This window comes from Zasmidium cellare (genome assembly GCF_010093935.1).
Source record: "Zasmidium cellare ATCC 36951 unplaced genomic scaffold M409scaffold_4, whole genome shotgun sequence".
NCBI lineage: Eukaryota > Fungi > Ascomycota > Dothideomycetes > Mycosphaerellales > Mycosphaerellaceae > Zasmidium > Zasmidium cellare.
In genome coordinates, this window is record NW_022986948.1 from 794,224 (window position 1) to 818,320 (window position 24,097).

Consider the following 24,097-nt stretch of genomic DNA (forward strand, 5'->3'; position numbering starts at 1 on the left):
GTGCATCCTTTGCGGCCCCGACTGCTCCCATTTAGAAAACGCTCACACCTGAGGAATACCACCGGAGAACACTTGAATCAAACACCAAGCTCTACTGTGAAGGACCCGGTGGTCGTCACTGTCCTAGAAGACTTCATCACCCACCATGGCAAACACACCAGTAACAGAACCAAAGAGACGATTCTCAGTCGTCGTGATTGGAGGAGGGATAGGCGGCCTGGCAGCAGCCATAGGCCTCAGACTCTCCGGACAACAGGTCACAGTCGTAGAACAGAGAGCGAAATACTTAGGCGAAACTGGCAGCGTCAGACAAGGCCTGAACCAGACCGCCAACTCGAAGATCTGTCTCTATGCTTTGGGTCTCGAGGAAGCCTTTCACAAGATCGCAGACTCGAGCTACGATGTCAAGGTGAAGCGGTACTCAGATGGACAAACGATCAATGCGATCACCAAGAAGAGGAGGTGAGTGTCGATGCTTCTGTTGAGCTTGAAGATGTTGGGACGCTGATTTCTGTCTTCAGCTTTTCAATGGTCCATCGAGAGGATTTGCTTCGGATTCTCTATCAACGTGCTGTCGAAGTTGGGGTCGAGATTATCACGGGCGAGACTTTCGAATCGCTAGAGGACACGACGCAGCAGGTCAACATACAGTTTCGCGGCGGTAGAACGTTGCAAGCAGACCTAGTCGTTGGAGCTGATGGTACGGTCTTTTTCCCAAGCCACTCAGCATAGACACTTCACTGACAAGCATGGCAAGGCATCCACTCCAAAGTCCGCAAATTCATCCCTTCAGCAAGGAACGCCAACGCCCAACCTACCGGCGACTGCTGCTTCCTGGTCGACGTCCCCAAATCCATCATGGACAAAAGCCCCAGTACCGCAGCCCTCTACAAGTCTGGCGAGGATCCCTTCCATTTCACCGTCGGCCCCGGACGATGCATCGTCTCCTGGACCATAACCACCCGCGAGCTCTACCACCTCCAACTCTGCGACTTCCAGTACGGAGACGGCAAAGCGTACGGTCTTTCCGAGAAGGATGAATCGCCTTTCGTGAGCACCTTCACAAACATGCCCGCGTTCCGCGAGCGATGGTCGGATTTCGACGAAGCCATCAGAACGCTCTTAAACGAGACGAATGTCTGCACCAAGTGGCGAATCGCCGAAACACCCTTATCTATGCCCTGGTGGAGCCCCACCAACCGCATCGTCCTCATTGGCGACGCAGCACACACCTTCGAGCCCTTCGCGGGTCAAGGCGCTGCCATGGCCATCGAAGACGCCACGGTCCTCTCTCGACTGATCGCCCGCGCATCTCGAGATCCCTCCATAAGCCTCAACGACATCTTAACGGCGTATGAGACGATACGACGACCACGAGTCAACGGCATCCGACAGATCGTCAAAGCGAATGTCGCGATTTTTAGCTTGGCGGATGGGGAGAAGCAGGCGGAGCGGGATCGAAATATTGGGAAGAAGGGGTTTTCGATGGTGAATGATGAAGTTGCAGGAAGGAAGGGCCCGTATCGGGGGAATGCGAAGTGGAGTACGGAGCAGAGTTATGCGTTTACAGAGGGATATGATGCGATTAAGGAGGCGGATGGGTATCAGTTCGGAAGGCAAGGGGGAGGGATGAGGGAGAGTCATATATAGATCGTGATGCATTGGCGTGTAGCGTTGTGAAGTTCTCTCAGGCATTTCTACAGAACACCAGCGTAACGACACTCTGCCCTGTCTGTCCACCAAACGTAAAAGTCGGGTACTTCGCCTCATCGAACAACTCAAGCGCTCCCCCTTTCGGCGCCAACCACGATACCAGCTCATCCTTGGTCCAGTTACACGAAGTGATAAGCAGAAACCTTCCAGGCTTGATCAGCGGCACCACCTTCTCGCGATACACCTCACAAGGATGTGGCGAAGCCCCATCATGCGGCATCAACGAGATGGCATCAAAGGTGCCCTTGTCGAGCAAGACGTCAAAGCCTCCGTCAAGCCAATCGCCAGGCTCCTCGCCGAGTAAATCCCACTGCTCAAACAGGATCTCAGTCGCCTCATCGTCTCCGCGCCGCTGAACATCCAACTGCCTCGCCAACTCCACACTCTTCGGACTATAATCCACGCCCACCAGCCTCGCCCCTGGCCATCTCACCTCGCCATCCTCGTCCTCGTCTTCGCGGAGAGCGAAGAGCATGTGGCCATTTCCGGTGCCTAAGTCGAGGAAACTCGTTTGGTTGGGAACGAGAATACCTCGTCCGTCAGATTCTTCAGACTCGACGTATGAGGCCAATTTCTTCAGGACGGTATCTTCGGCATTGCTCTCGTCGAACCAGATGATGCCTTCATCGTCGGCGTCTTCGGTGTTGTTGTGCAGTTCGCGGGTGTAGGCTGCTTCCCAGCTGGAAAGAATGTCAATATCGATGATCTTGTGGTGAAGGATATTTTGAGATGTACTATTCTTTGGTCCCCAGCTCACTTGGATCGAGCAGCTTGCGGCCTTCTTGATGAGGGGGTGAAGTCGAGGTGGTGTCCATGGCGACGGACGGCCGTTTTCGTTTTCGACTACCAGCCAGCCCCCGGAAATTTCACTTCATCGTCGTGACTTCGGAACTTGCCGAGAGGTTGTGGTCAGGGGTTGTTAGATTCGTTTAGATAGAATCGGTTTTCTTCATCATATTCTTTCATCCAGACACATGCATGTGCTTCGTATCGCCGAGGGAGCAAAGATAGAACATGACATGCCGTAGATATTGATGGTGAGGTAAGAACAGAGGGAGCTCGAGTTTCGCCTTCACTTCCCCGCCCACGTCATTGATGAAGCTTTCCCTTTACGCTTTAGGCAGAGACTCCATCACATGGAACTCCGAGGCTTCCCTTAAACCACACCAAAGCATATCAAAGCAGCCTTAAGAAGACCTACCAATCGACCCCGCCGCATGAGACTCCCTAGACATCACAACAATCATGGCCGAAACCACCAGCAGCGCCGCTCCGCTCACGCCCGAGCAGAGCCGCGCGCTGTTCGACATCCTCACGCACCACGAAACCTACAAAGAAATCCAAGACTTCAAATTCCCAGGCGCCATCTACAGCTATGGTCCACCCTTCCAAGACGATGTCAACTCCTCCCAGTCCCCCATCTTGCAATCCCTCCTCGCCAAGTTCATCCTCAAATTGCCCGGTCTGAGGGACGTATCCGAGGAATTCTGGCGAGGTCGTGTCGAGAACCTCATCCAGGACCTGGCGGACGCGGAACTGAGCGAGAGCTACGACAAGGGGATTTTGGGCATCCGCAAGACGCTCGCGACGGCCATCGCTGCCCTGATTGAATATCCTGCTCGAGGGGCGTTGGGTGGCTTTCCGAAGCAGCCGAATATCGACCACGACCGAACGTACGATGTGGCGAATCCAGACGATGTGTTGCAGTCGTGGCGGGACTGCATACAGCAGATTGTTTACGGCGATTTGATCGATGAGTTGTTCGCGAAGGCCGCCGAGACGGACAATCTCGATTCGCATCCGCCCGTTGTGCAGGCTATGCATGAGTTTCTTGTTGTAAAGTAGGCCTTTTCAAGTCAGCTTTGACCCTGGCGTCGTCCTGGTGCGAGAATGAGCTGACGAGAATAGTCTTGCGTCGATCATGCATTACACGCTGGTGCTCTCTCCTGAGGGGCCGACGTTGCTCAGGATGATTGAGAGTGTGCATCATCTCATTCCATACATGTTGGTTCGACAGACTCTGAAAGTTGGCAACGTCGCCACCATGCTGAGCGGGATTATGAGAATCGTGCTGGCCAAGGCGAGCGTGGCCTCTGTCACGAATTGGATCGGACTTTCGAGTGGAGCTGACGAGGGCATGAACTTACTGCAACAGTACGTCAAACGCCCCAGACGAACATATGACGGTTTCTGACCTTATTGTAGGATCATATCTCAAGTGCTAAGCTGGGACAAGCGCGATCTTAGGAAACGTGCCGACAAAATCGAAAAGGAGCATCATGCACCACCGAAAGAAGTACGGGAAGAGCTGAAGAGCTGGATCCAGCGAAGTCGAGCCGAGCACGATGAAACTCGAAGACAGAGCCAAGAACAGAACATGTCGATCGTCGCCGTGATCTTGTCTCTGTCTTCTGTTTCCGTGGAGATGACAGAGCAGCAACATTCGAAAGCTTTGGAATATCTGTCACTCCATCTGGCCGTTCGAGATCGACAGGAGATCGTCCGAGTGCTTTGCAAACGCAACCCAGACATTCTGACTGCTGCAATCCGAGACGCCGTCGATGCGTACACTCCCATAATAAGACACATACATCAAGCAGTCAACCTCAGCGACAGCCTATGGGACTTGGAGCAGTTCCTTACAGACATGCTCAAGATATCGAAGCCAAGCGGACCTAAGGGACAGGAGAAGACGCCATCAGTGGAAGCATTCGTGGATCTGTTGCATCGACATCAGGGAAGCCTACACAAATTCCTACATCAAGTGGCGAAGAACGGGAAGGAGGTCACATCGTGGTTCAAAGAATACTCACACACAGCTGCCTCGATGTTCAGAAACCACGAGAAGCCACCTCCCAGCGAGTCTGTCGTCTCCGATAAGATAGTGACAGGCGGTCTCCAAGCCGAACTGACCAAGACCTTCGCCGAACTACCGGAGAAAGAAAAGGAAGTCGTCAAGCAAGAACTAGAAGCCCACGGCAAATACATCGACGACCTCCACGCCGCCTCCGCAGCACGAATAAGCGCTGTCATCAAGCGCAACCATGCCACACCTTTCGGTCCAGGAGCGTACCTAGCAAGATGGCAACATCTCATGGACAAAACGCCCATAACACCCGCGTCCGCCCACGGCCCTGTGCGAAGCGGCGCGAACAAATCCGTCAAAGAAGAGAGCAGAAAGGACGTCGACGGCGGAGAAGGCGGTCTCAGCGAAGACCAAGCACAAAAGGCCGTGGGCGACAAGATGCCCGTACCACCCCAGTCAGAGACGACGTTGAAGTGCTTCGCGGAGAAGTTTAGACACGCGCTTGCGACAGGATAGATAGATAGAGCTACAGTCATGAAGTAGTGGAAAGGGACGCCCTGCTGCAGGTGGTTTTTTAGACTGCAAGGCATAAATCCTACGAATCCTGCCGCCCATTTCCTCGTGGGGGCTTTTTCGGTCTCAGCCGCTATAGCCTATGACTTCCTGAACTTCACCTGCTGCTGTGCATATCATCCGCGATGCTTACGAGCGCGGACACTGGTCGTCGATCCGGTTATTGAATGTCGAGCTTATTAGATGGAGCTGTGCTGTACTCTAGCGCGGTAAATTCGCGAAAGAAGGGAATACTTCGAACATCAAAGAACAGAAGAAGATACAGATGGTAAGACCAGAACCTTTTCTGCCACGAACCCATTAGTCGCTCTGCATCCTACCAAGAGCTGAAGCCCTAAAAATTCCCCTTTCCTATCCTGTCCTGTCTACTCGACATCGAACACAATTCCGGAAAACGTCTTCCCCTCAAACTGAGAGTGCATGAGATCAGCAACAGCTCTTGCCCAAACTCCCACTGCATGCCACCTGGTTCGGATGTCGTTCTGGCTCTTTCGAGTTCCCGACAGAGTGGATGACGCTGCGGGTTCGGCATGCATGTATGCATGCAAGCCACGATCACATGTAGCTGTAGCTAGTGCTGTCATGTGACCGTGGGCTGATGTGATGTGATGTGATGTGATGGGATTGGGATTAGGGGTTGTACAGTACGTCGCTTTCGCTTTGGGGGACGTAGTTCGTTAGATTGGGGTACTTAGGGAGAGAGAGATGGTGAAAGCAGCAAAGGAGGCGAGGAGGATCTCTCATCAGGCCGCTCTCAGCAACGCCAACGAGTCAGTACCGCGCATCCTCTACCACCTTTCCGTCCTCACGCATGAACGACCCGCTACTCAACCACTCACAACCCCCTATTCCCCCGCGTCCCTGGCACCGTCACCGTTCTAGCACATCCGCATGCGCGGTAACCAGCCCGCCGGGGCACCCACTATCAAAAAGAAACGCCACATTCGAGCCTCATCCATCATCTGTCTCCACCGCCTCCGTGCTATTCGCCTCTTTTGGCACGGGTTCTAGAGGGTGGCCGCAGGCAGTGCATGAGGACAACCTGATCCCCGCTACGACGGAGGTGATACACGCACATGTGGTTGATGAGATTTTCGAGCGTCGTCCGCTTTGTGTTTCTCCACTACTGCCTTTCGGGTGATTTGCTTCGTTCGGCACGGGTGCTAGAGGGTGGCCGCAGGGAGTGCATGAGGACAACCAGATCTTACTTAAGCCAAGGTGACTTGTTCCATCGTCTTGTCGTCGCTTGGGGTTTGATTCTTTGCATGCGCTGCGTCCTTGCATGACACGGTCTTTCTTCGTTCAGGGACAGGGAGTATGGACGGGCTGCAGGTTCGTATGGGAGACGCATGTCGGGAGGATATTGGTACCTGCGTGTTAAGTCTACTCTGCCACCAAAGGGAATTGCTGGATTAGCTTGTATCTTGACAGCGCCGTTGTAGCTCGAGAAAGTCGGGTCCCATTCTCCGGCGTCTTCGGCCTACATGCTGATTGTTCAGAGGTTATTTGGACTTCGGCTAGGGAGTCTGTCTCGGCAGGCTGATCTTTCAACGCTGCTTCGTCGCCATCCTCTTCCGATTTACCATTCAGGGTATACGCCTGTCGATCTGTACTCGTTCATCGGCCTAGGGGAATGTGGCTAATTAGGCCGGGAGTTTAGATTGATACTGGATCCATGGAGTCGTCTCTCGCATCTTCGTCCAGGTGAGGATGGGTCATTGTTCGATCTGCTGGAACCGTCGTCTAATCGAGAGTGTTGAGATTAACACAAGCAAGCATGTGAATAATCGGTGCACAGTCGCCGTCTCAGTGGACCGGAAAGATAGGAAACTGTTCAACAAGTGCACAGCCGACGTCCATCTTGTCACGCCCTCACGATACCGCGTACGTTCTGCGTTTGTCTCGACGAACCCTGTGATCCAGTCTGCACCGCATTATCGACAGAGATAGATTATCCTCCATACAACCGCGATGATGGACATCGTCAGACATAGAAATCTCACAGCAGATCCAGAGTCCTTACGACCCCGACGTCAAATTGTACCCCCCATCCCGCGGCACTTATCAACTCGTCAACAACCGACACGAACCCCTTCGGAGTGGACTCCTTTCTCGCCAAACTTCCATCAAGTCGCGGCAGTCTCGGCACAGGAGGTACGTCCGACGAGCACCTTCAATTCGCTGAAACACGTCGGCGACTACTGGATGTTCGCTTTTGCCCGCTGTTGACTCCGATGGATGATGTGGTCGCGTTCGTTGACGATGTCCTTATTAAGTTGATCAGGATGTCGGAGGGAGTGTGTACAGTACATCGTTTGTGATGAGAAGTGGATGTACTGAGAGGCTGCGGTAGGTGCGATTCTTGAGATGTAACCAGGCTCTTCATTATCAGCGAAGCCATTGCCTCCATTAAGCATCAACATCTACTAGCAGTATCGATAAATGCTCAGGATGTACGTACTCCTCATCCCATCACGTACCCACCTCCCAGCAAAACCATATCTCTCTCATCCCCCTCGCCATTGGCCTCCACCCCAAGGCCACCATCGGCTGGCCGCATTCCTGGTCCTCTCCGCTCCGCGCAACACCCTCTGGCCCCTCTCATTCGTAGGGACGAAAAGTACTTCACGCAGAACCGAAACCGAGAGAGTGGGCAATGGTGATTGATGGTGTGTGGGCGGCAGCTAAAGGGAGGCTGCAGGTTCGCCCTCTCGTTCTTTCGGGCTGGTGTGCACAAAGTTGTGCTAGTTGTGCAAGGGTGTTTTCCATTCACCCACCTGACGTCGTTCGTTTCGTCGTTGCCGCGCCTTCACGACATCTGTGCTTCTGATCTTGCTGTTTGGCATGTGAGAGGTTCGATATCCCCGGAAACACTACCACATCTACCGTCTCTAGTATTTTCAGGACGAGGATCACAATGGAAGAACTCACCACCCTCCCCGAATACCTCAAAGCCTCCAACGCCGACGGCCTCGCCATCCTCGAAGCCACCGCCGTCTGGTGCAGTCAATGTAAAGCGATATCACCATTCGTATGCCATCCTCTCACACTCCAACACGTCTCCGTCTCGGTTTGCTGAGTTGGTAAAGGTCGACAAACTCATCACCAAGTATCCCGACGCAAGGTTTTACAAATACGATACGGACACAGCTCTTGGTTAGTCTCTATCGACTTGCCCTCCGTGTAATTGACCATGTATCTAACGCTGGATGCGGGTTCAAGATATAACCCAAGAACTCGGCGCGACGCACATGCCCTCCTTCCACATCTTCAAGGACGGCGACCTGAAAGGCAGCGTGACGGGTGCGAAAGCGCAAGAATTGGAGAAGGCCATTAAGCAGAACTATGACGGGAAGGTTGAAGAGTAGTTATCCATATCCGTGAGAATGCTGTGCGATATGACTGTGCATTCGATATGTACACGTACATAAGGTACTAATAAATTGAGTAAGTTGTCTTCAACTTCCCTATTATCCACACACAAATGCAAAAAGACAGCAACAAAACACACACATATCCCGGGTCTCGTAAATTCTTGGTCTCATGCTCATCTTTGTCCATTTTAACTCCCGTCACATCTCGATGCTCTCTCTTCTTTCAAAATTTCAATGCTCGCTCGCTTGTTCGCTCTGTCAACAATTATTCTTCCGTCTCTTGTTCATGAGTCCCCCTCACGATGAGTGTCTTCCCTGACGGTGGCTGGGAAGGTGGGCGCGGCGGGATTCACTGGAGTGGCTTCCGCTATTCGTATGCTGGGCAATCGACCAATTTCAGGTAAAAGAGGCGCACCGTTGGGGGAAGATGATCTTTCGGAGTCTGGCTGCTGAGTAGCCGACAAACGCAATGATGGGGCTCGTTGTTGGATCGGCGAGGTATAGGGTGGGGCCTCTTCGAAGCCGTCGCCATCATACGAAGGCGGCTCAGCGCTGGGTATCTGTGACTCGCCAAGGTCTCCGCTGACTGCTGTGTCAATAGAGGGCCGCACCGGCATGGTGTTTGTCGTAGATGCCCGACTTCGACCACCCGCAGGAGTGCTTATCGCCGACCCATTGCGTGAGTGGCCGCCTTGGTTCATGGTAACGATCTCGTAGTCGCTTCCAGCCCGACCAAACGGCGGTGCATCCCCAATATCAACTATTTCAGAGGAGTCATCCGATGCAGAGTTGAAGGTCTGCTGCGACTGGTTTCGATGATGGGTGAAACCATGCGAATCCCGCGTAGACCAAGGACGAAGACTTGCACCACCACTGATACTCGCTGCAGAGTCCAGGAGAGGTCTGCTATCCGATTCTGTAGAACCCGCACGTATCCTGGTGCCGTCGTGTCGAGCAACACCCACATCAGCATAGCTGACACTGCTGATTCTCCGGTCTCTGTTCTTCCCTTGGTGTTCGGTGATCATAGCCGACGCACCAGCGGTTTCTCTCTGCGACGTTGCTGCGACACCCTCTTGTCGAATTCGCTCGACCTCTGCGAAGTCGCCTCTTTGCCTGGCCTCTCGTCTTCGTCTTCTTCGATCTTCTCGCTCTTCAACTTCCCTTCGTCGTTGTAGCCGGATCTGGTACAGACTCTCCATCTCTTCCTCGCGTCTTTCCTCCTCCTCCTCTTCCCCTTCTGGTGCTTCGACGACAACATCAATTCCGTCTCTTTCACCTTCTCGCCCCAACACTCGTTCATTCTCGCGGACCGATCGCGAGTATGTTGGCAGTGTCATGACTGATCGCACGCTGGTGTTACGGTTGACGCCATCCCCGGCTTGTGTAGTAGTCTGCTCAGCCTGTTGTCGCTCGAGATCCGGCAGGTCTTGTCGACTTGTTCGGGCGCTTCGGTTCTCGCTTCGCAGCTGTAATGTTGGCACATCGGAGTCCTCTTGTAGCCTCGCACTGTAGTTGCCCTTCGATAGACTGTGCTTCCGAGGTTTCCAATTCCGCCACCTCTTCTTGAGGAACTCTGTCGGTACGTATCGCGGGTTCTCGTGCTTGAAGCGTAACCTTCTCAGGGTATACCATGATACTATAAGTACCAACACGACGGCGACCACGGCCACCACGACCTGCAAATATATCAGCAACTCTATCTCGAAGTATATGATATTACTGTCATTACCGCAACGATCACGGTCGATCCTCCACCGGAACCACTGCTGGGATCTGACTGTCGGCGCTTAAGCACACCCTCTGCCTCGACATCTCGGGGGAGAAGCATGGCGGCTTCTGCAGCTATGCGCTGGTATGTGACAAGAGGTATCGCATGGACTGTCTGTTGCGTCTGACAGAAGAGGTTGGGACGAAGATGGCCGTGCGCGCAATGTGCACGGGCTCTGGGTTCGAGAACGGTTACGGAGACAGCGGAGTGCCCTGGCGACAAGGAGATGGCGTGGAGAGTTTGGCAGGATCGTGTTGTCGCTGACGCGGCTGACACTGTGCCAACTTGGCACCGTGAAGTCCAACGATAGAACAACAACCACAGCGATACGTAGAATGGGACAACGCAGACCAGACGAATGTTGTGTGGAATAAAGAGAGCAATGCGAGTCGCGATTCAGAGACAGATCCTGGGTCCGGGGAAGCGCTGGTGGTGAGAAACGTTCGCTGCGCGCGTGGCTGAGTCTCTTCCACCCTGCCCAGTTTTGGTTGGCGAACCCTGCCTCTGCCTCTCAGCCGCGTGTGCTATTCGTGACATCAGCTCGTGATCCTGGCTATAGCAAGATATCGCCATCAATCATGGCACCGCGTTATCAATCTCCCTTCCATCGTGTCGAAAACCTGCAGCTCTGGAAGTGACAGGCTCCCACGAGAAATCGCGATCTGATTTTGCGACACGTCGGCCAGGTTTAACAGCTCCCCAATGCAGGCTGGAATGCCCAGTGAACGCTGGCAATATCATGGAATGGATCGCGTTCACGCCCGTCGGTCGAGCGTACAGTAGGCCCAAGACAACCACCCTCTCAATCGGCCGCAAGCCCTCAGTCCCAGCCAAGGAGGTCGCGAATGGATCTTGCCAGCAGGTCTTCCAGCCGAAAGGAGCCAAGAGTGCGTGACCGTTTACCAGAGATCGATGAGGCTGTATCTTGTGTATAAATATGGCCAATGGAGGATTCTTGACGAGGTGATGTCTCATGCATGATCTGTCGTTGAACTGGCTCGTGGGCTGTATGCAGGACTATTCGCCCATCTCTTCGCGCATCCCCTGGTTGGCATCAAACCCCGGATGAACGTGCTTCTTCATTGTAGCTTCACGCAGGAGATGGGTGAAGTATCCAGTCGACATCTGGGTTCTGCTGGGATCATGGGTGGAATCAATAATCAAAGGTCCACCCGACTTTGATAAACGCAAAGCAAAAGGTATGCATGTCCCAGACAGCGAGGCTCACGATGCGATCTATGTCGTAGAAAGAGGTGGTGGTAGAAGGGGTAAGTTGGTCGCCGTCACACTGTTTGTTTGGCAGGTGCCGCAGCAAAGGTGGGAAGCGACCCATCTAGGCAGCCACACGACCTCACATGCTGTTCAATCTTCATTCACTTTCACGTTGGCCTTCCATTAGCCTCGCCGAGTTTCTGCCGGCGCAACAACGTGTAGCTTTTGGTCTTCCTCCCCTTCGCGCTCCAAGCGCCGTCACCAACCAAACAACATCAGAAACCCCGGTCACCACGCGGCAAGCTGCATACATCCCTGAACTGTTGCTGCTTGACCAGCTCAACCTCAGCGTTTGACACCGAACACGCACGTACACCGCGTAAACAAGCGCCACCCTCCAGTTGTCAACGCGACATCCACCACCCACCCACCATGGCGTCCGACGCTGCTACCAACATCGACAAGTCGGTGGCAATGGCATCGGCGGCCGCTCCGACCATGGTACCAGATGCCAACACGACCGACAACCTCCAGGAGGTCCAGAAAGGCTTCCTCAAGCTCCCAGAAGAGCTGGTCTCCAACATCGCCTGCAAGTTGGGCTCCGATGACCTGTTCGCCCTGCGCTTGACATGCAGAGACCTCGAGAACAAGTCGTTACACGAGTTCGCCACCGAGTATTTTGGGTCGAAATGCTTCATGTTCACCACGGAGGTATGAGCCATCACAGCAACGGCTTGAGGACGACCGATCTCGCTGACATGTCATACAGAGTCTCAAGGTGTTCGTAAACATCGCCAAGAGCGAGAAGCTCCGGCACTACTTCCAGAAGGCCTACATCATAACCGCCAGTGCGACCGAGCGCCAGGTTCAGTGCTGCCATCGTGGAGGATGTGCTTGGAACCCGACCGTCCGCGAGCACGAAGCATTCATCGAATACAAGAACGACCAGCGCCAGCTTCAAGACAAGGGCGGTGACTTGAAGCTTCTCTCCGAGGCCTTCTCGCATCTCCCCCGTCTCGAGCGCCTGACTCTGGTCGATCAACCCCGGCAGCTTCCAAGATCCGTGAAGTGCTACGGACTGAGGAAGTTCACACGAACCACCGGCATTCCAGCTTCTTATCGACCCGTCGACGCATCGTTCGCCGACGAGTACTACCCATGGTTGACCCATGTCTTTCGAACGATGATCTTGGCAGTGACCAAGAGCGGAATCAGCACCCTTACCGACTTGCATACGCATCTCAACCTCGACCAGCCCTATGGCCTGTCGCCAACTACGGACCTTCAGTTCAAGTCCACCACGCTCGACCAATTGACCAAGGCCTTCAGCAACCTCACTACCGTCGACCTCTGTCTCCGCAGTCGCTCGCTTCGTGTCGGAAAGACTGACAGTCAGGAGGAGTTGAAAGTCGCGGCTCGCTCGGTGAAGAGCTTTGCACGAGTACTGAAGAACGTGACGTGTCTTACGTTGGCGGCTGATGTCGGACAATGGTCTGGGCAAATCCTCAAATCACTGGCCAGCAACATCGACCTGGGCAAGCTTACGAAGTTTCAGCTCGACGGCTTTCTGGTCGACATGGAAACGCTCGCTGCCATCGTCTGCCAACTAAAATCAGCTCACATGATCACATTCATGCTGGTTGAGATCTGTCATGGGTCGTGGGTCCCACTACTCAAGGCTCTCGAGAAATTACCGAGTCTCGATCACCTCCACATGTACTACCTTCAAGCTCATGGGCAGAAGTGCTTCTTCCTCGAGAAGCCAGACGAGGACGAGGATCTGACCGAACCGTCGTGGCTCGATCCCCTCACTGGAGATATTCTTGGAGCTGGTGGTGACGAGGGCGAGGACGACAGTGGTTGGTCTGACGCAGACGACGACGAGGATGAGGATGAGAAGGGCGAGGAGGGTGACGAGAAAGAGGAGGATGAAGAGGAAGAAGAAGAGGGGGAGGAAGAAGAAGAAGAAGAAGATGAAGATGATGATGATGATGACGATGGAGAGAGCCTGCCAGATCTTCTGGATCCAGCAGGATCCTCACTTCCTCAGGAGGCTCCAGAAGAGGCCGTTGATTCAACGATGCCACGGCCCAAGGCTAAGAAACCAGTGAAGAAGGCAGCACAAGCCTCCTCTACGCAGGGGACCAAATCACCAAGTGGCTGTCTGGCCCGCACAGATAAGCATCATCGTGCCCCAGGAGTCAAGTCTGGCGAGCGTGGCTATTACATCTGCGTAGAAGGCGAGGAGATTCGAGAGCAACTGCCGACATTCGCGAAAGAGTACAACCTGGGCGGCGGTCCAATGGGCGATCTCGACTTCAATGGACTTGTGGGCAACCTCGCCCAGTTTCCTGCAGGCGCTGGTGGTGTTGGCGGCATGTTCGCAATGCCAGTGCCTATGCCTGCTCCACCAGGTACAGGCGCGGGTGCACAAGCTGCACCAGCTGCGGGGCCCAACATGCCTCCTCTCCCAGCACTCGGAGGCATCTTCTCACTCTTCGGTGGCCCTCTTCCACAGGAGCCACCAGCTCAGAACCCTCCAGGTCCAGGATTTCCGCTGGGCCCGACGGCTGCCAATCCAGGTCAAGCGGCGCCTACGACCACTGCTTCCAATGCAAACGCTCCGAACACGCAAGACGATCACGAGGAGGGATGGTGGGAGGATGGCGAGGTGGCTGAAGGTGGTGCTTTGGATGATGTCGACTGAAGATGGGAAGAGGCTGCGTCCAGCAAGACGTGGGCAACAAGAGACTGCAATGATATGGCGTATGAATGACCGAGCATGAGGACGGAGAGATCCAACATGAGGACAGAGAGGATGTCTTGGTTTCTGGAGAGCACTCATCGGTATGTTCTCTCATACAGCAGGAGGACAGCGGCACTGGCTTCATTAGTCTCTCTCACGAATAAACTCATGGTCTTGATGAACTTGCCTCTCTTTCCGCCATGTCTTGATGCCATATCTGGAGCAAGCTTCGAGAGTTGCGACCGCCTTCTTTCGGCATCGCACCTTCCAGTTTCCATCACGACTGAAACATGCTCTAACCTCACCTCTCCAACTCGATCTTTGACTCACCTTCGGAACAACCTTTCCCCACCTACCATTCAGCACGCGATTGCGGAGCGTCCATCTCGACGGCATGCGGGACCTGTCATCTTGTTCCAAAGACCCAGCGTTCTCTGTGAACCCACTACTGATCCAAATCTGATCGAGGGGGAGTCCAAGGCACATCGCCCATCCAGACCAGCTTGGCTAACGAAGCCGGTATGATCTCGACCATGAAGCCAGATGCGTTCCCGATACAAGTTACAACACACGGCGACTCCGAAGGCAACGGCATGCTTCATGAGCCAGACTCCTCATTGCTCGTCGATAGACCTTCATCTGCGAAGACCAGAACTATGCGCCTACGTCGAGAACCCAGGTCTGTGCCGGCGGTTGGCCAGACTACGGTCATCATCGCGCAGACCTTCGATCGCGAATCGATCATCCTCGCCCGTTCGATACGCTGCATCGGCCCGCGTGGTAAAGAAGTGCAGATTGCAACGTTGGCAGTTGGCGTACGTGGTGGACATTGGCAACGGCTTTGTCGGGCTAGAATCTCCTGCGATCGAACATCGTCGACGTGGTATCCATGGCCTTGCAGACTATCATACTCGAGGACGATACAAGAGCCCCAGTTCGATGGAAGAAAGCGGCAGTCACTGGAGGGGCTTCGTTTGCTTAAAATTCTCAGTCTGAGCAAGTTATTGACCCACAACCATCTCGAGGCGTATGCGGGTTTAAGCTTCTTCCACACCGTTGTACTAGTCGATGGCGCACGGCACCCAATAACCTGGACAGGACTGTGGCTTGAGGTTGAACTTCTTCCTCGAAAGTCGGCCCAGAGGCGTCAGCAGGAGCATGAAGCTTCTTTCGGGACTTCGTCTGGCGCTGTGGCTGATCTAGCATGTCTCCACTGCACACAATGACTGTCAGCAACTGGCGTATGTCCTGCGAGGTCTCGATCTGGTAGATAGAACGGTATGGACGAGACTGGCATCTTTGCCTTTCCATGGGAGAGAAAGAAGAATCTTCACGGGTTGGGGAATTTCCTCTTCCGGACGGTGCAGCCCCTATCCATCGCATGAGTCGCATTTCAGACGGCGTCCCTCATCGCTGTTTCATTGAACACTGGAATAGCAACGGAGAGGAAATACCATCAGGAAAGCGTCAAACAACAATACCTATTGATGGCTCAAGAGAGGCTCGATGGTGTGACGTTGGCCATGACTTTGTCAACTTCCATCGTGTCATGGCCTTCGCGTGGTCCGTTTGAGACCTTCTACGCTTCGGTACCAGCGAGCGAACAACTGCCGTTACAGCTCTGTCGGACTCGGTCGGTCGATCAACAGCCACTGTTGACAAACCGATATCGTAAATCTGGACCAGTTCGTCACTGTACCAGCAGCTCCAGACCACATTCCGAGATCACATCGTCAACTGCAACGCTGCCGTCATCAACTTGGCAGACCTCGCCTTGACATGCCTCCGCTCGCAACAGATACCACACTACAGGTGAAGAAAGTTCACTGTATGAATTTCCATCTCTCGCAAGAAGCTCTGCCGGCGCCAAGAGGAGATTTGTGTGGATGAACACCATGCGAGCTACAAATCCTTGCCGAATCGTCATGTGGCGGCAGCGGCAGCATGCAAGAATCAAGGTTTCAATTCTCCGACGTGCATGCATGAAAGGTCGCATCTGGATATTTTAAGGTTTCTGCGGTCCAATACGCCATATCGAATAGATGAAGAGAACAGCGACTTCCCGTCTCGTTTCTTGCCGCGTGCACGCGCGCGCGGTCTGAGCGAAGACCAGAAGCGAGAGAAAGAAAAGGCCTGAGCGAACAGCCGGTGAACGGCAGGTCGTGGGTGCGATATGGCGAGATGCTGACTGTTTTCTCGATGGAGGATTGTTCCACCGCTGCATCGAAGAGGCTTATTCCGTGGCTTGCGGCTGCACGAAGAGCACCATTTGCGGAAATGGTCGGTGGCCTTGAGGCTCAGTTCTGCATTTGTTGCGGCTGGCCTGAAGAGCGCGCAGACCAAACACGAGTGTTGCATCGCAGCGCATGGCATCTCTCAGCACCAGCCGGGCTACCTGCCCTGCAACATCAGTGCCTGTCACTTTTTGTGAGAGCTCGTATAGCGGCATCCTTGTACACCGCAAATCGCAACTTTCGACTGTTGATCAAGCTGAAACGAGAAATTCTCGTGTCTTCATCTCGTAGTCGATCAATGACTAGGACTCCACGGGCATTCGGGTCGAAAGTGGATAGCGATGTTCTCCTCTTCAAACACCAGTCGTGCAATGAATAGCATTCGGACCCTGCAGATTAGGTTGTGGAGAGCAGCTTGGAGCTATTGATTCACATCCCACCACACCATCACGGCAAGGCGCCGAGCGTGGAGATGGTGGTTATTGATACGATGCAGTATAATCGCTGCGGAACCTCCGAGCGAGAGGTATCGTCACCGGTGAACTGATCGGTACAAGTTGGGATGCTCTCGCGAGCAGTCTGACCATCTGGCGTCCAGTCCGCTTATCCCATCACGTAGGTAATAATCGAGATCCATCCCATTCGAGGCCTCCAGCTTTGGGGCTCTTGGGGCCATCTCCTAATGTTGGCCGGGCTGAAAAGGCGTGGCGGTCTGGGGTTTGCGAGGGGTGTGTGGTGATGATTCGGCAGCCTCACCGTCGTGGCCATTGCGCTCTCCTGAGACTGAACGGATACGTGCGACGAGACCTGGCCAAGCGCCTCCCAAGACAGCGGGCACGAAGCAGCAGCAGCAGCAGGATGCGAGGCCCGGATCTGATATGGCATCACCACCGTGGCATTGTGTCTCGGAATCACGATGCCACAGCCGCGTGGGAAGCGCAAAGACGAAAGAGTCTGTGTCCTCCTATTCAGGATGGACCCCGGTCGAGATGAGGCTCGTGCCGGGTGAGTGAAGGACATGATTCGACGACGTCTGCAGGCTAAAAGGCTTGTCTGTGGGTCCGCGTGATTAGGTTACGCTAAGCAGAAGGCCGAAAATAAACTCCAGGCGATGACAAGCCTCACTGCCTCGAGGACATGTGAAGCGATCATCCATCGCCTCAAACACCACCACCACGGCTGCATGCACCGCGCATGGATCTATGTCGATGCGTCTGCTGTGGGACGCCCGTCCGTGGCGCCGCCTGGACCAGTTTGGCAATTCGCTGCTCGGTGCCACGGCGTCCTCCTGGGCAGGCAGAGGGTGCTGAGAGCACTACTCCTGCTCTCGCATCATAGATATAATATGTGAGCCCGACAGCGCACCAACAGGCCGATCATTACTCTACATCACCAGCATTACCACGCTCGCTTGCTTGGGGAGTGCATTCAACCTTTCCCCCCCTAACCTTCATCTTCAACCCCTTCGCCACATACATTACGCCTACATCCTCTCGCGGTACACCAACACCCACAATGTCGTTCTTTTCAGGCCTGTTGGCCCTTGGGCTGGCAGCTTCGGCGTCCCTGGTCGAGGCAACTCCTCAACGTCCCGGCAGCAAACCTCTTGGAAGGCCGAACTGGAGAGGAGCCGGTAAGAGTGCCGGGTCTCCTGCATATCCTTGGATCTTCCAAAAACCGCTGCCCGTGCCAGCGGTCGCCCAGCCTGTCTTCACGGAGAATATCAACGGCCGGACGATCCAGTACTACGAGTCGACTATTCAGCCTTTCCAGCAGCAGGTGTATCCCAACTTGGGGCCTGCTAATCTTATCGGTTACAGTGAGTTCAACAACAGGATGGTAGAAGACGTGTTGCTGACATTCGATCAGATGGAACCGCACCAGGTCCTACATACTACATCCCTCGCGGTGTAGAGACTGTCATTCGTTACACCAACAAAGGATCCCAATCCTCGTCCGTCCACCTTCACGGCTCATACACCCACGCCGCCTGGGATGGGTGGGCTTTCGATGAGCTGCAACCAGGTCAATGGAAAGACTACTACTACCCCAACACTGAGACTGCACGTCCAATGTGGTACCACGACCATGCTCACGGTCACACCGCAGCCGATGCCTACTACGGCCAAGCAGGTTGCTACATCATCACCGACCCGGCTGAGGACGCTCTTGGTCTTCCAAGTGGCAAATATGATGTTCCCCTCGCACTTTCTGACAAGATCTATCAGTCCAACGGTGATCTCGCTTCGCCCAATGGCAACGTTATTAACTTCTTCGGCGACACCATCGAGGTCAACAGCCAGCCATGGCCATATCTCAATGTCGAGCCTCGCAAGTACCGCTTCAGGCTTTTCGATATGTCTCTTAGCCGCTCATACGATCTTTACCTGGTGGACCAGAACAACAACCCCATCCAATTCCAAGTCATCGCCTCCGACTCGGGTCTTTTCTCCGCTCCAGTCAACGCCAAAGACGTCGTCCTGTCCATGGGCGAGCGATACGAGATCATCGTCGACTTCTCCGGCTTCAAGGGCCAGAATGTGACAATGATGAACGGCATGCAAATTACCCAGATCAACGAGTTCGCCAACACCGACAAGGTCATGCGTTTCGTCGTCGGCAACACCGTCAGCGACGCTTCGAACAACGCCGTCCCATCCTCTCTCAACACCAACATCGCCTGGCCCGCACAAAGAAGCACCATCGACCACCAATTCAACTTCCAAATGGGCGGCGCAGACGTCTGGACCATCAACGGCGCCAACTTCAACGACCCCAACTCTCGCGTCCTCGCCCGCCCACCCCAAGGCACCGTCGAGCGCTGGAGGCTCCGCCACACCGGCGGACCAGCCGTCCACCCAGTCCACATCCATCTTGTCAACATGCAGGTCCTCTCCCGCACAGGCGGTTTCCGCGGCCTCGCTCCTTACGAGGCCGCCGGTCTCAAAGATGTCGTGATGCTCGCCCCGGGCGAAACCGTCGACGTCCTCGCCTTCTACGGCCCCTGGAACGGCATGTACATGTTCCACTGCCACAACCTGATCCACGAGGACCACACCATGATGGCGGCGTTCAACACCACGATCCTCGCATCGCTAGGCTACGACTTCAATTCGACCCAAGGCTTCGGCGACCCCTTGGACCCGCGCTTCACCGCGAAGGACTACGACGCGAACGCTTTCTCCGACTCCGCAAAACACGCCGCCGTCTCGTCGTTCGCTTCCTTGAACGCCTACGCGCCTGTGACCAGCCTCATCGCGGCCGAGAACGCATACTACCAAACCGCCGGCTACAACGGCGACGCCTCAGCACCCGCCGTGGCCACCGCGCCCGCTACCTCCTCAGGTGTGGGTTTCGCCCCTGCGACCGCGGTTCCAACAAGCACTGCGCTCTTCTCGCGCGAGACACCTGCTCCGGAGGCAGTTGCTTTCCGTGCATGATCAAGTTTTCCTTTGCCTCATCCTGGACGACAGATGGATAGATGCCCACGACACAGATGATGGATGACAGACAGAAGCTTTTTTTACTTGTATATATGTATCAAAAAAGTTTCGACTGGCTTGTATAAAGGATTGGGGTTTAGGGATTGGAGATATGGGACAGAGGGATTCTGGTGCTTGATAATGTCTGCTGCTGCTGCTGGATTTTTCTTATCATCATACCCGCCAACGTTGTTTTGGCACGAACTTTGCATAGATTATGGTTCTTCTACTTTTGAGAGGAGAGGAATTGTACAAAAAAAGACACGAAACAATTGAAAATATTCAATACTCATTCATGGTCGTCTTCTCCTTTCCTCTTGGATCTCGTTTACTTCATTCCTCTAATTATCGCCACACTCGCCAATCCTCTCAAGCTCCTAACACACCCCAGCCGACTCGGAATTGCCCCTTTCCCAACTCACACCACGGCAAAAGCACTCGCATAACTAACACTACTATCCCCTACCCGCCTCACCTCACTACTCCGCTCATACCTCACAAACCGAAACCTCCCCACATCCTCCTTCCCACCCCCTTCCTTTCTCACCTCCTCCACAGCAGCCATCACAACCCCAATCGGATGCCTTCCGCAAACCGTATTCCCCGTACGCTCCAGCACACCCAACCACTCCCTATGACTTCCGCCCTCACAGGCGCCCATGCACTCGAAATCGACCGTTTTGATCGACTCGTGGATTGCTGGGGAGGAGGGGGATTTCGAGGATGAGGAGAGGTTTGTGGCGCTTGAGGGGTCGGTCAGGGTGGGGCGGTAGTGGGTGTAGCGGAAGCGGAGGCCCCAGTGGGCAAAGTCGGAGGAGATGACGAAGGCGGTGGTGGGGTCTGCGAGGTAGGGGGCGACGAGGCGGCCGAGGGCGGACTCGGTGGAGGCGGAGGTGTTGCCTATCATTATTGGGGTTAGGGGTGGGAAGGTGGAGGGGTTGGAGCCGAAGGTTCTGCCAAGGAGTGGTCAGCTTGTGGGAGAATGTTGGGAGGAGGGGTGGATGGTATACTTTGAGAGGATTTTGTAGATGTACGGCAGGTGCATCTCGAGACTGTGCTCGTCTTCGTCGACGGATTGGCTCATCCATTCGAAGTGGCCGGTGGCGTGGAGGGCGGCGGTGGTTTCGCGGTCGATGGGGAGATTGCCAAGGGGAGTTTCGTATTGTGTGCAGCGGGAGAGGGCGGCTTTGGTGAGGTAGTAGTGGTGAGAGGGACCGAGGAGGAAGACTCTTTTGCTGTGGTCGTTGTGAGAAGAATCTTTTATAGACAAGACCTTGGAGGTTGATCGTGATTGACGTATTCTTGTCATGAATAGAAGATCTTGGGACAAAGTCTAGAAAGGTAGTGGTTTTCTTTTTCTGATCTTGAGAAACAAACGAAAGGAAATTTAAGAAACCACTCACGCCTTCGAAATATCCCAAGCCTTATACGCCCATGCAGCAGCCGGTCCAGAGTACGAATAACCAGCATGCCTATACAACACATTCAGTCCTCACAATCCCTCACAACCTTAACCACGATCAATTCACCTACGGCGCAATAATCACCCTTGCCCCAGGAACAGGCACCTCCCCCACCGTCTCGCCCTCAGATTCCGGCCCAATACAAGTCACCGGCGGCTTGACGGCATCGAGCCAACCTTCGAGTTGCGAGCTGAGTTGGGGTTTGGAGTCGGTGTACCAGGAGCCGGCATGGGTGGCTTCACGGATGGTTTCGTTGTTGGACATGTTTGGTGGCTGATGTTTGGTTGTGGGGGTGAGAGAGGTGAGGTTAAAGTGGGAAGGTTGGAGGCTGGAGAGCAATTGATTGAAGTTGATTGAGGCTCAATCAAGTGGTGCGGGAGATCGTCATATATGGCCCGTGCTATCCCTGCTCCAGCTCAATCGCGCTGTGACGCGTGCTTTCGAGTCCACTCGCGTCGTGCAACGTCACATCTACATCCACCCTCCAATACCATATCCGACACCACAGCATTTCCAGTAAAACAACACTCTAAACCCACATCATGGGTCTAAAACGCAAACGCTCAACCCCGACCCTCTCCTCCCCCTTCTCCTCAAGCTCCTCCAGCGACGCCTCCACATCAAGCCCTCTCCCGCACTTCTACGCCCAAACCAAACCCCTCGAACCGCTCTACCAAAAACCCACCTGGTCCTTCCCGACCTACGACGAAGGCTCCCACGCGAACCACCTGAACAGTCGCACGAGGAAGAGGTTTCGGGATGGCAGGCCTGAGGAGGGGATTGTATACGGTATGTCCTCACGGGAGATGCTATGAGTGGGGGGTATTGGGAAGAGAGTCTTTTTGCTAACGTGGATGGAATGGGGTTGTAGAGCATACAATGAATCGATTATACAACGCGCAACGCGAACATCCTAACGCTTCGCCTATATGCGCTTCGAGTCCGAACGTTGCAGCGCCAGTGCTGCCGCAGAGGAGTACGCTCCACTTTTTCTGGCGGATTCCTCAGCAGCCGCCGCCGTCGACGATTCCGATGGTTCTCGATCATGGTGACGTGGGCGTTCAGCGGGATACGCGCTGTGAGGATTGTGATGGATCGCTACGACATGATGAGGCGATGGAGATTGATGAGGATGTGTATGTCCAGGAGACGAGTTGTTGGGAGTGTAGGAGGAGGGTTTGTGATATGTGTGCGGTGAAGGGGGATCGGAGGGTCTGTTTGGGGTGTGCGAGTGGGAGGTGAAGAGTTGGTCATGAGTGAACGGCTGGATACATTACAGTGCTATGGTACACGCTGTCTATTTGCTTGGACTCCTCTTATCTTACAGTTCTCCCACCTTGAAATCCTCAGAGCAGGCTTCAAACGTCGAGCGGCGCACCACCCATCGTGTAGAGCCCGGTCTGAGGACGTGCTGGCCCAAACGTCTTCTGTGGCTTCAGGTACGAGTTTGCCGGAGGCTTGATCGGGATGCCACCATCGTCTCCACTCGAATCCCATCCGAGAGCATCCTCCTGGGCCCTCTCCTTCGCGCCCTCGATCAAAGTCTCCTCACGCTTCTGCTGCGCCTCCTGCGCTCGCTTCTTCTCACCCTCTCCACCACCCGCCGCAGACTCCACACAGATGGCGAGCATGGCTTGCAGAGTGTACACGGCATCATTGCCTGCATTGTGGAGATGCCAGCCAGGGATGTCGAAGTCGTAGAGGATGCTGCCGAGAGAACGGGCGTTGGGATCTTTGGTGTAGGAGCGGTACATGAGGACGGTATCGGCTGAGTCGATGATGTTGCCGCGGTTGAGGATGTTATAGCCAATCTCACGGCAGTAGTTGACGTCTTGGCCGAGATCGTGGCCGACAACGACGATGTTGCGCGTCTCGGGCTCGGAAGTAGATGCGGTCGGGTTGATCTTGCTGCTGCCGAGAGGTGGGAAGTCTTCGTCTGGGGTAGAGGGCTTGCTGAAAGGCTCGCGGAAACAGGAAGCGAGGACGGATGCCATACTGTCCTTGGCAACTGTCTCGCTCTCGCCGAACTCGAAGCTGTCGGGGCAGCCCTGGACGTACTGGGAGTTGACCAACTTGTCGTATTCGCTGACGCGGAAGTGGCGACCGCGGATGAATTTGAACCAGTCCTGGCCCTTCTTGCTTGGCGCAGTGCCCTTGAGATCGTGAGTGTCGAGGGTGGCCACTCCAATTTCGGTGATTTGGTGAGGTGGTCTCTCGTACGCCTCAACGTCGATGGAGATGAAGATGGGCTCGTTGTCGAAGGGATGCGGGACTGGCTTGGAAGTGTCGACAGGGTCGATGCTGAGTTGGTTCATGTCAGAGATGAGAGTCTCTTCGCTGTTGCGACGAAGGCCGAGGTAGCGCTGAGATCTGGAGCCCTGCTGGACCATCTGATGCCTCTTGAGCACATTCTCCTGCAGCTTCCTAGACTTGGCGGCCTTGCTCTTGTTCTTGTTGATGGCGTTTGCTGCGTCGATCTTCGCCTTGAAGGCTTCGATGCTGCGGTCGGCAGAGTCTGGGATGACCATGTTGGGCAGTGCCTCGATTTGCTGAACCCAGGCGGAGTGCTTTGCGCGCGAGTTGCAGTGGCCGAGGAAGCGTGGCCGGAGATCCTGTTTGGCTGTCAGTGTCAAAAGTCGAAAATCACAAGATGTCAGACTCACCTTTCGCAAGTCCTCAAAGTCGAGCACGAGTCCTCCTTCACGATCCTCGTCGGTGATGTC

General features: G+C 54.5%; 9 protein-coding genes across 9 annotated transcripts; 6 read left to right on the plus strand and 3 right to left on the minus strand.

Annotated features, from left to right (window-relative positions):
* Positions 1–145: 145 nt before the first annotated feature.
* On the plus strand, positions 146–1,650 carry M409DRAFT_18157 (uncharacterized protein; the record flags this gene model as incomplete). The annotated part of the gene is made up of 3 exons (XM_033804376.1): positions 146–462; positions 522–700; positions 758–1,650. 3 exons carry the CDS (start codon positions 146–148, stop codon positions 1,648–1,650), a joined length of 1,389 nt encoding a protein of 462 aa, XP_033672815.1.
* A 37-nt stretch (positions 1,651–1,687) lies between these two features.
* Positions 1,688–2,528, minus strand: M409DRAFT_18158 (uncharacterized protein; the record flags this gene model as incomplete). Its single annotated transcript, XM_033804377.1, has 2 exons — positions 1,688–2,393; positions 2,449–2,528. The coding sequence occupies 2 exons, from the start codon at positions 2,526–2,528 to the stop codon at positions 1,688–1,690; spliced, it is 786 nt and encodes a 261-aa protein (XP_033672816.1).
* Positions 2,529–2,958: 430 nt separating this feature from the next.
* Positions 2,959–5,035, plus strand: M409DRAFT_63464 (uncharacterized protein; the record flags this gene model as incomplete). Its single annotated transcript, XM_033815614.1, has 3 exons — positions 2,959–3,554; positions 3,622–3,867; positions 3,919–5,035. The coding sequence occupies 3 exons, from the start codon at positions 2,959–2,961 to the stop codon at positions 5,033–5,035; spliced, it is 1,959 nt and encodes a 652-aa protein (XP_033672817.1).
* A 2,974-nt stretch (positions 5,036–8,009) lies between these two features.
* On the plus strand, positions 8,010–8,460 carry M409DRAFT_18160 (uncharacterized protein; the record flags this gene model as incomplete). Its single annotated transcript, XM_033804378.1, has 3 exons — positions 8,010–8,123; positions 8,182–8,248; positions 8,315–8,460. The coding sequence occupies 3 exons, from the start codon at positions 8,010–8,012 to the stop codon at positions 8,458–8,460; spliced, it is 327 nt and encodes a 108-aa protein (XP_033672818.1).
* A 290-nt stretch (positions 8,461–8,750) lies between these two features.
* Positions 8,751–10,297, minus strand: M409DRAFT_63465 (uncharacterized protein; the record flags this gene model as incomplete). The annotated part of the gene is made up of 2 exons (XM_033815615.1): positions 8,751–10,145; positions 10,199–10,297. The coding sequence occupies 2 exons, from the start codon at positions 10,295–10,297 to the stop codon at positions 8,751–8,753; spliced, it is 1,494 nt and encodes a 497-aa protein (XP_033672819.1).
* Positions 10,298–11,881: 1,584 nt separating this feature from the next.
* Positions 11,882–14,156, plus strand: M409DRAFT_18162 (uncharacterized protein; the record flags this gene model as incomplete). The annotated part of the gene is made up of 2 exons (XM_033804379.1): positions 11,882–12,160; positions 12,219–14,156. The coding sequence occupies 2 exons, from the start codon at positions 11,882–11,884 to the stop codon at positions 14,154–14,156; spliced, it is 2,217 nt and encodes a 738-aa protein (XP_033672820.1).
* A 3,788-nt stretch (positions 14,157–17,944) lies between these two features.
* M409DRAFT_18163 (uncharacterized protein) lies at positions 17,945–19,869 on the plus strand (the record flags this gene model as incomplete). The annotated part of the gene is made up of 2 exons (XM_033804380.1): positions 17,945–18,248; positions 18,299–19,869. The coding sequence occupies 2 exons, from the start codon at positions 17,945–17,947 to the stop codon at positions 19,867–19,869; spliced, it is 1,875 nt and encodes a 624-aa protein (XP_033672821.1).
* Positions 19,870–20,329: 460 nt separating this feature from the next.
* Positions 20,330–21,638, minus strand: M409DRAFT_18164 (uncharacterized protein; the record flags this gene model as incomplete). Its single annotated transcript, XM_033804381.1, has 4 exons — positions 20,330–20,864; positions 20,922–21,146; positions 21,315–21,383; positions 21,445–21,638. The coding sequence occupies 4 exons, from the start codon at positions 21,636–21,638 to the stop codon at positions 20,330–20,332; spliced, it is 1,023 nt and encodes a 340-aa protein (XP_033672822.1).
* Positions 21,639–21,916: 278 nt separating this feature from the next.
* On the plus strand, positions 21,917–22,616 carry M409DRAFT_63468 (uncharacterized protein; the record flags this gene model as incomplete). The annotated part of the gene is made up of 2 exons (XM_033815616.1): positions 21,917–22,163; positions 22,246–22,616. 2 exons carry the CDS (start codon positions 21,917–21,919, stop codon positions 22,614–22,616), a joined length of 618 nt encoding a protein of 205 aa, XP_033672823.1.
* Positions 22,617–24,097: the final 1,481 nt, after the last annotated feature.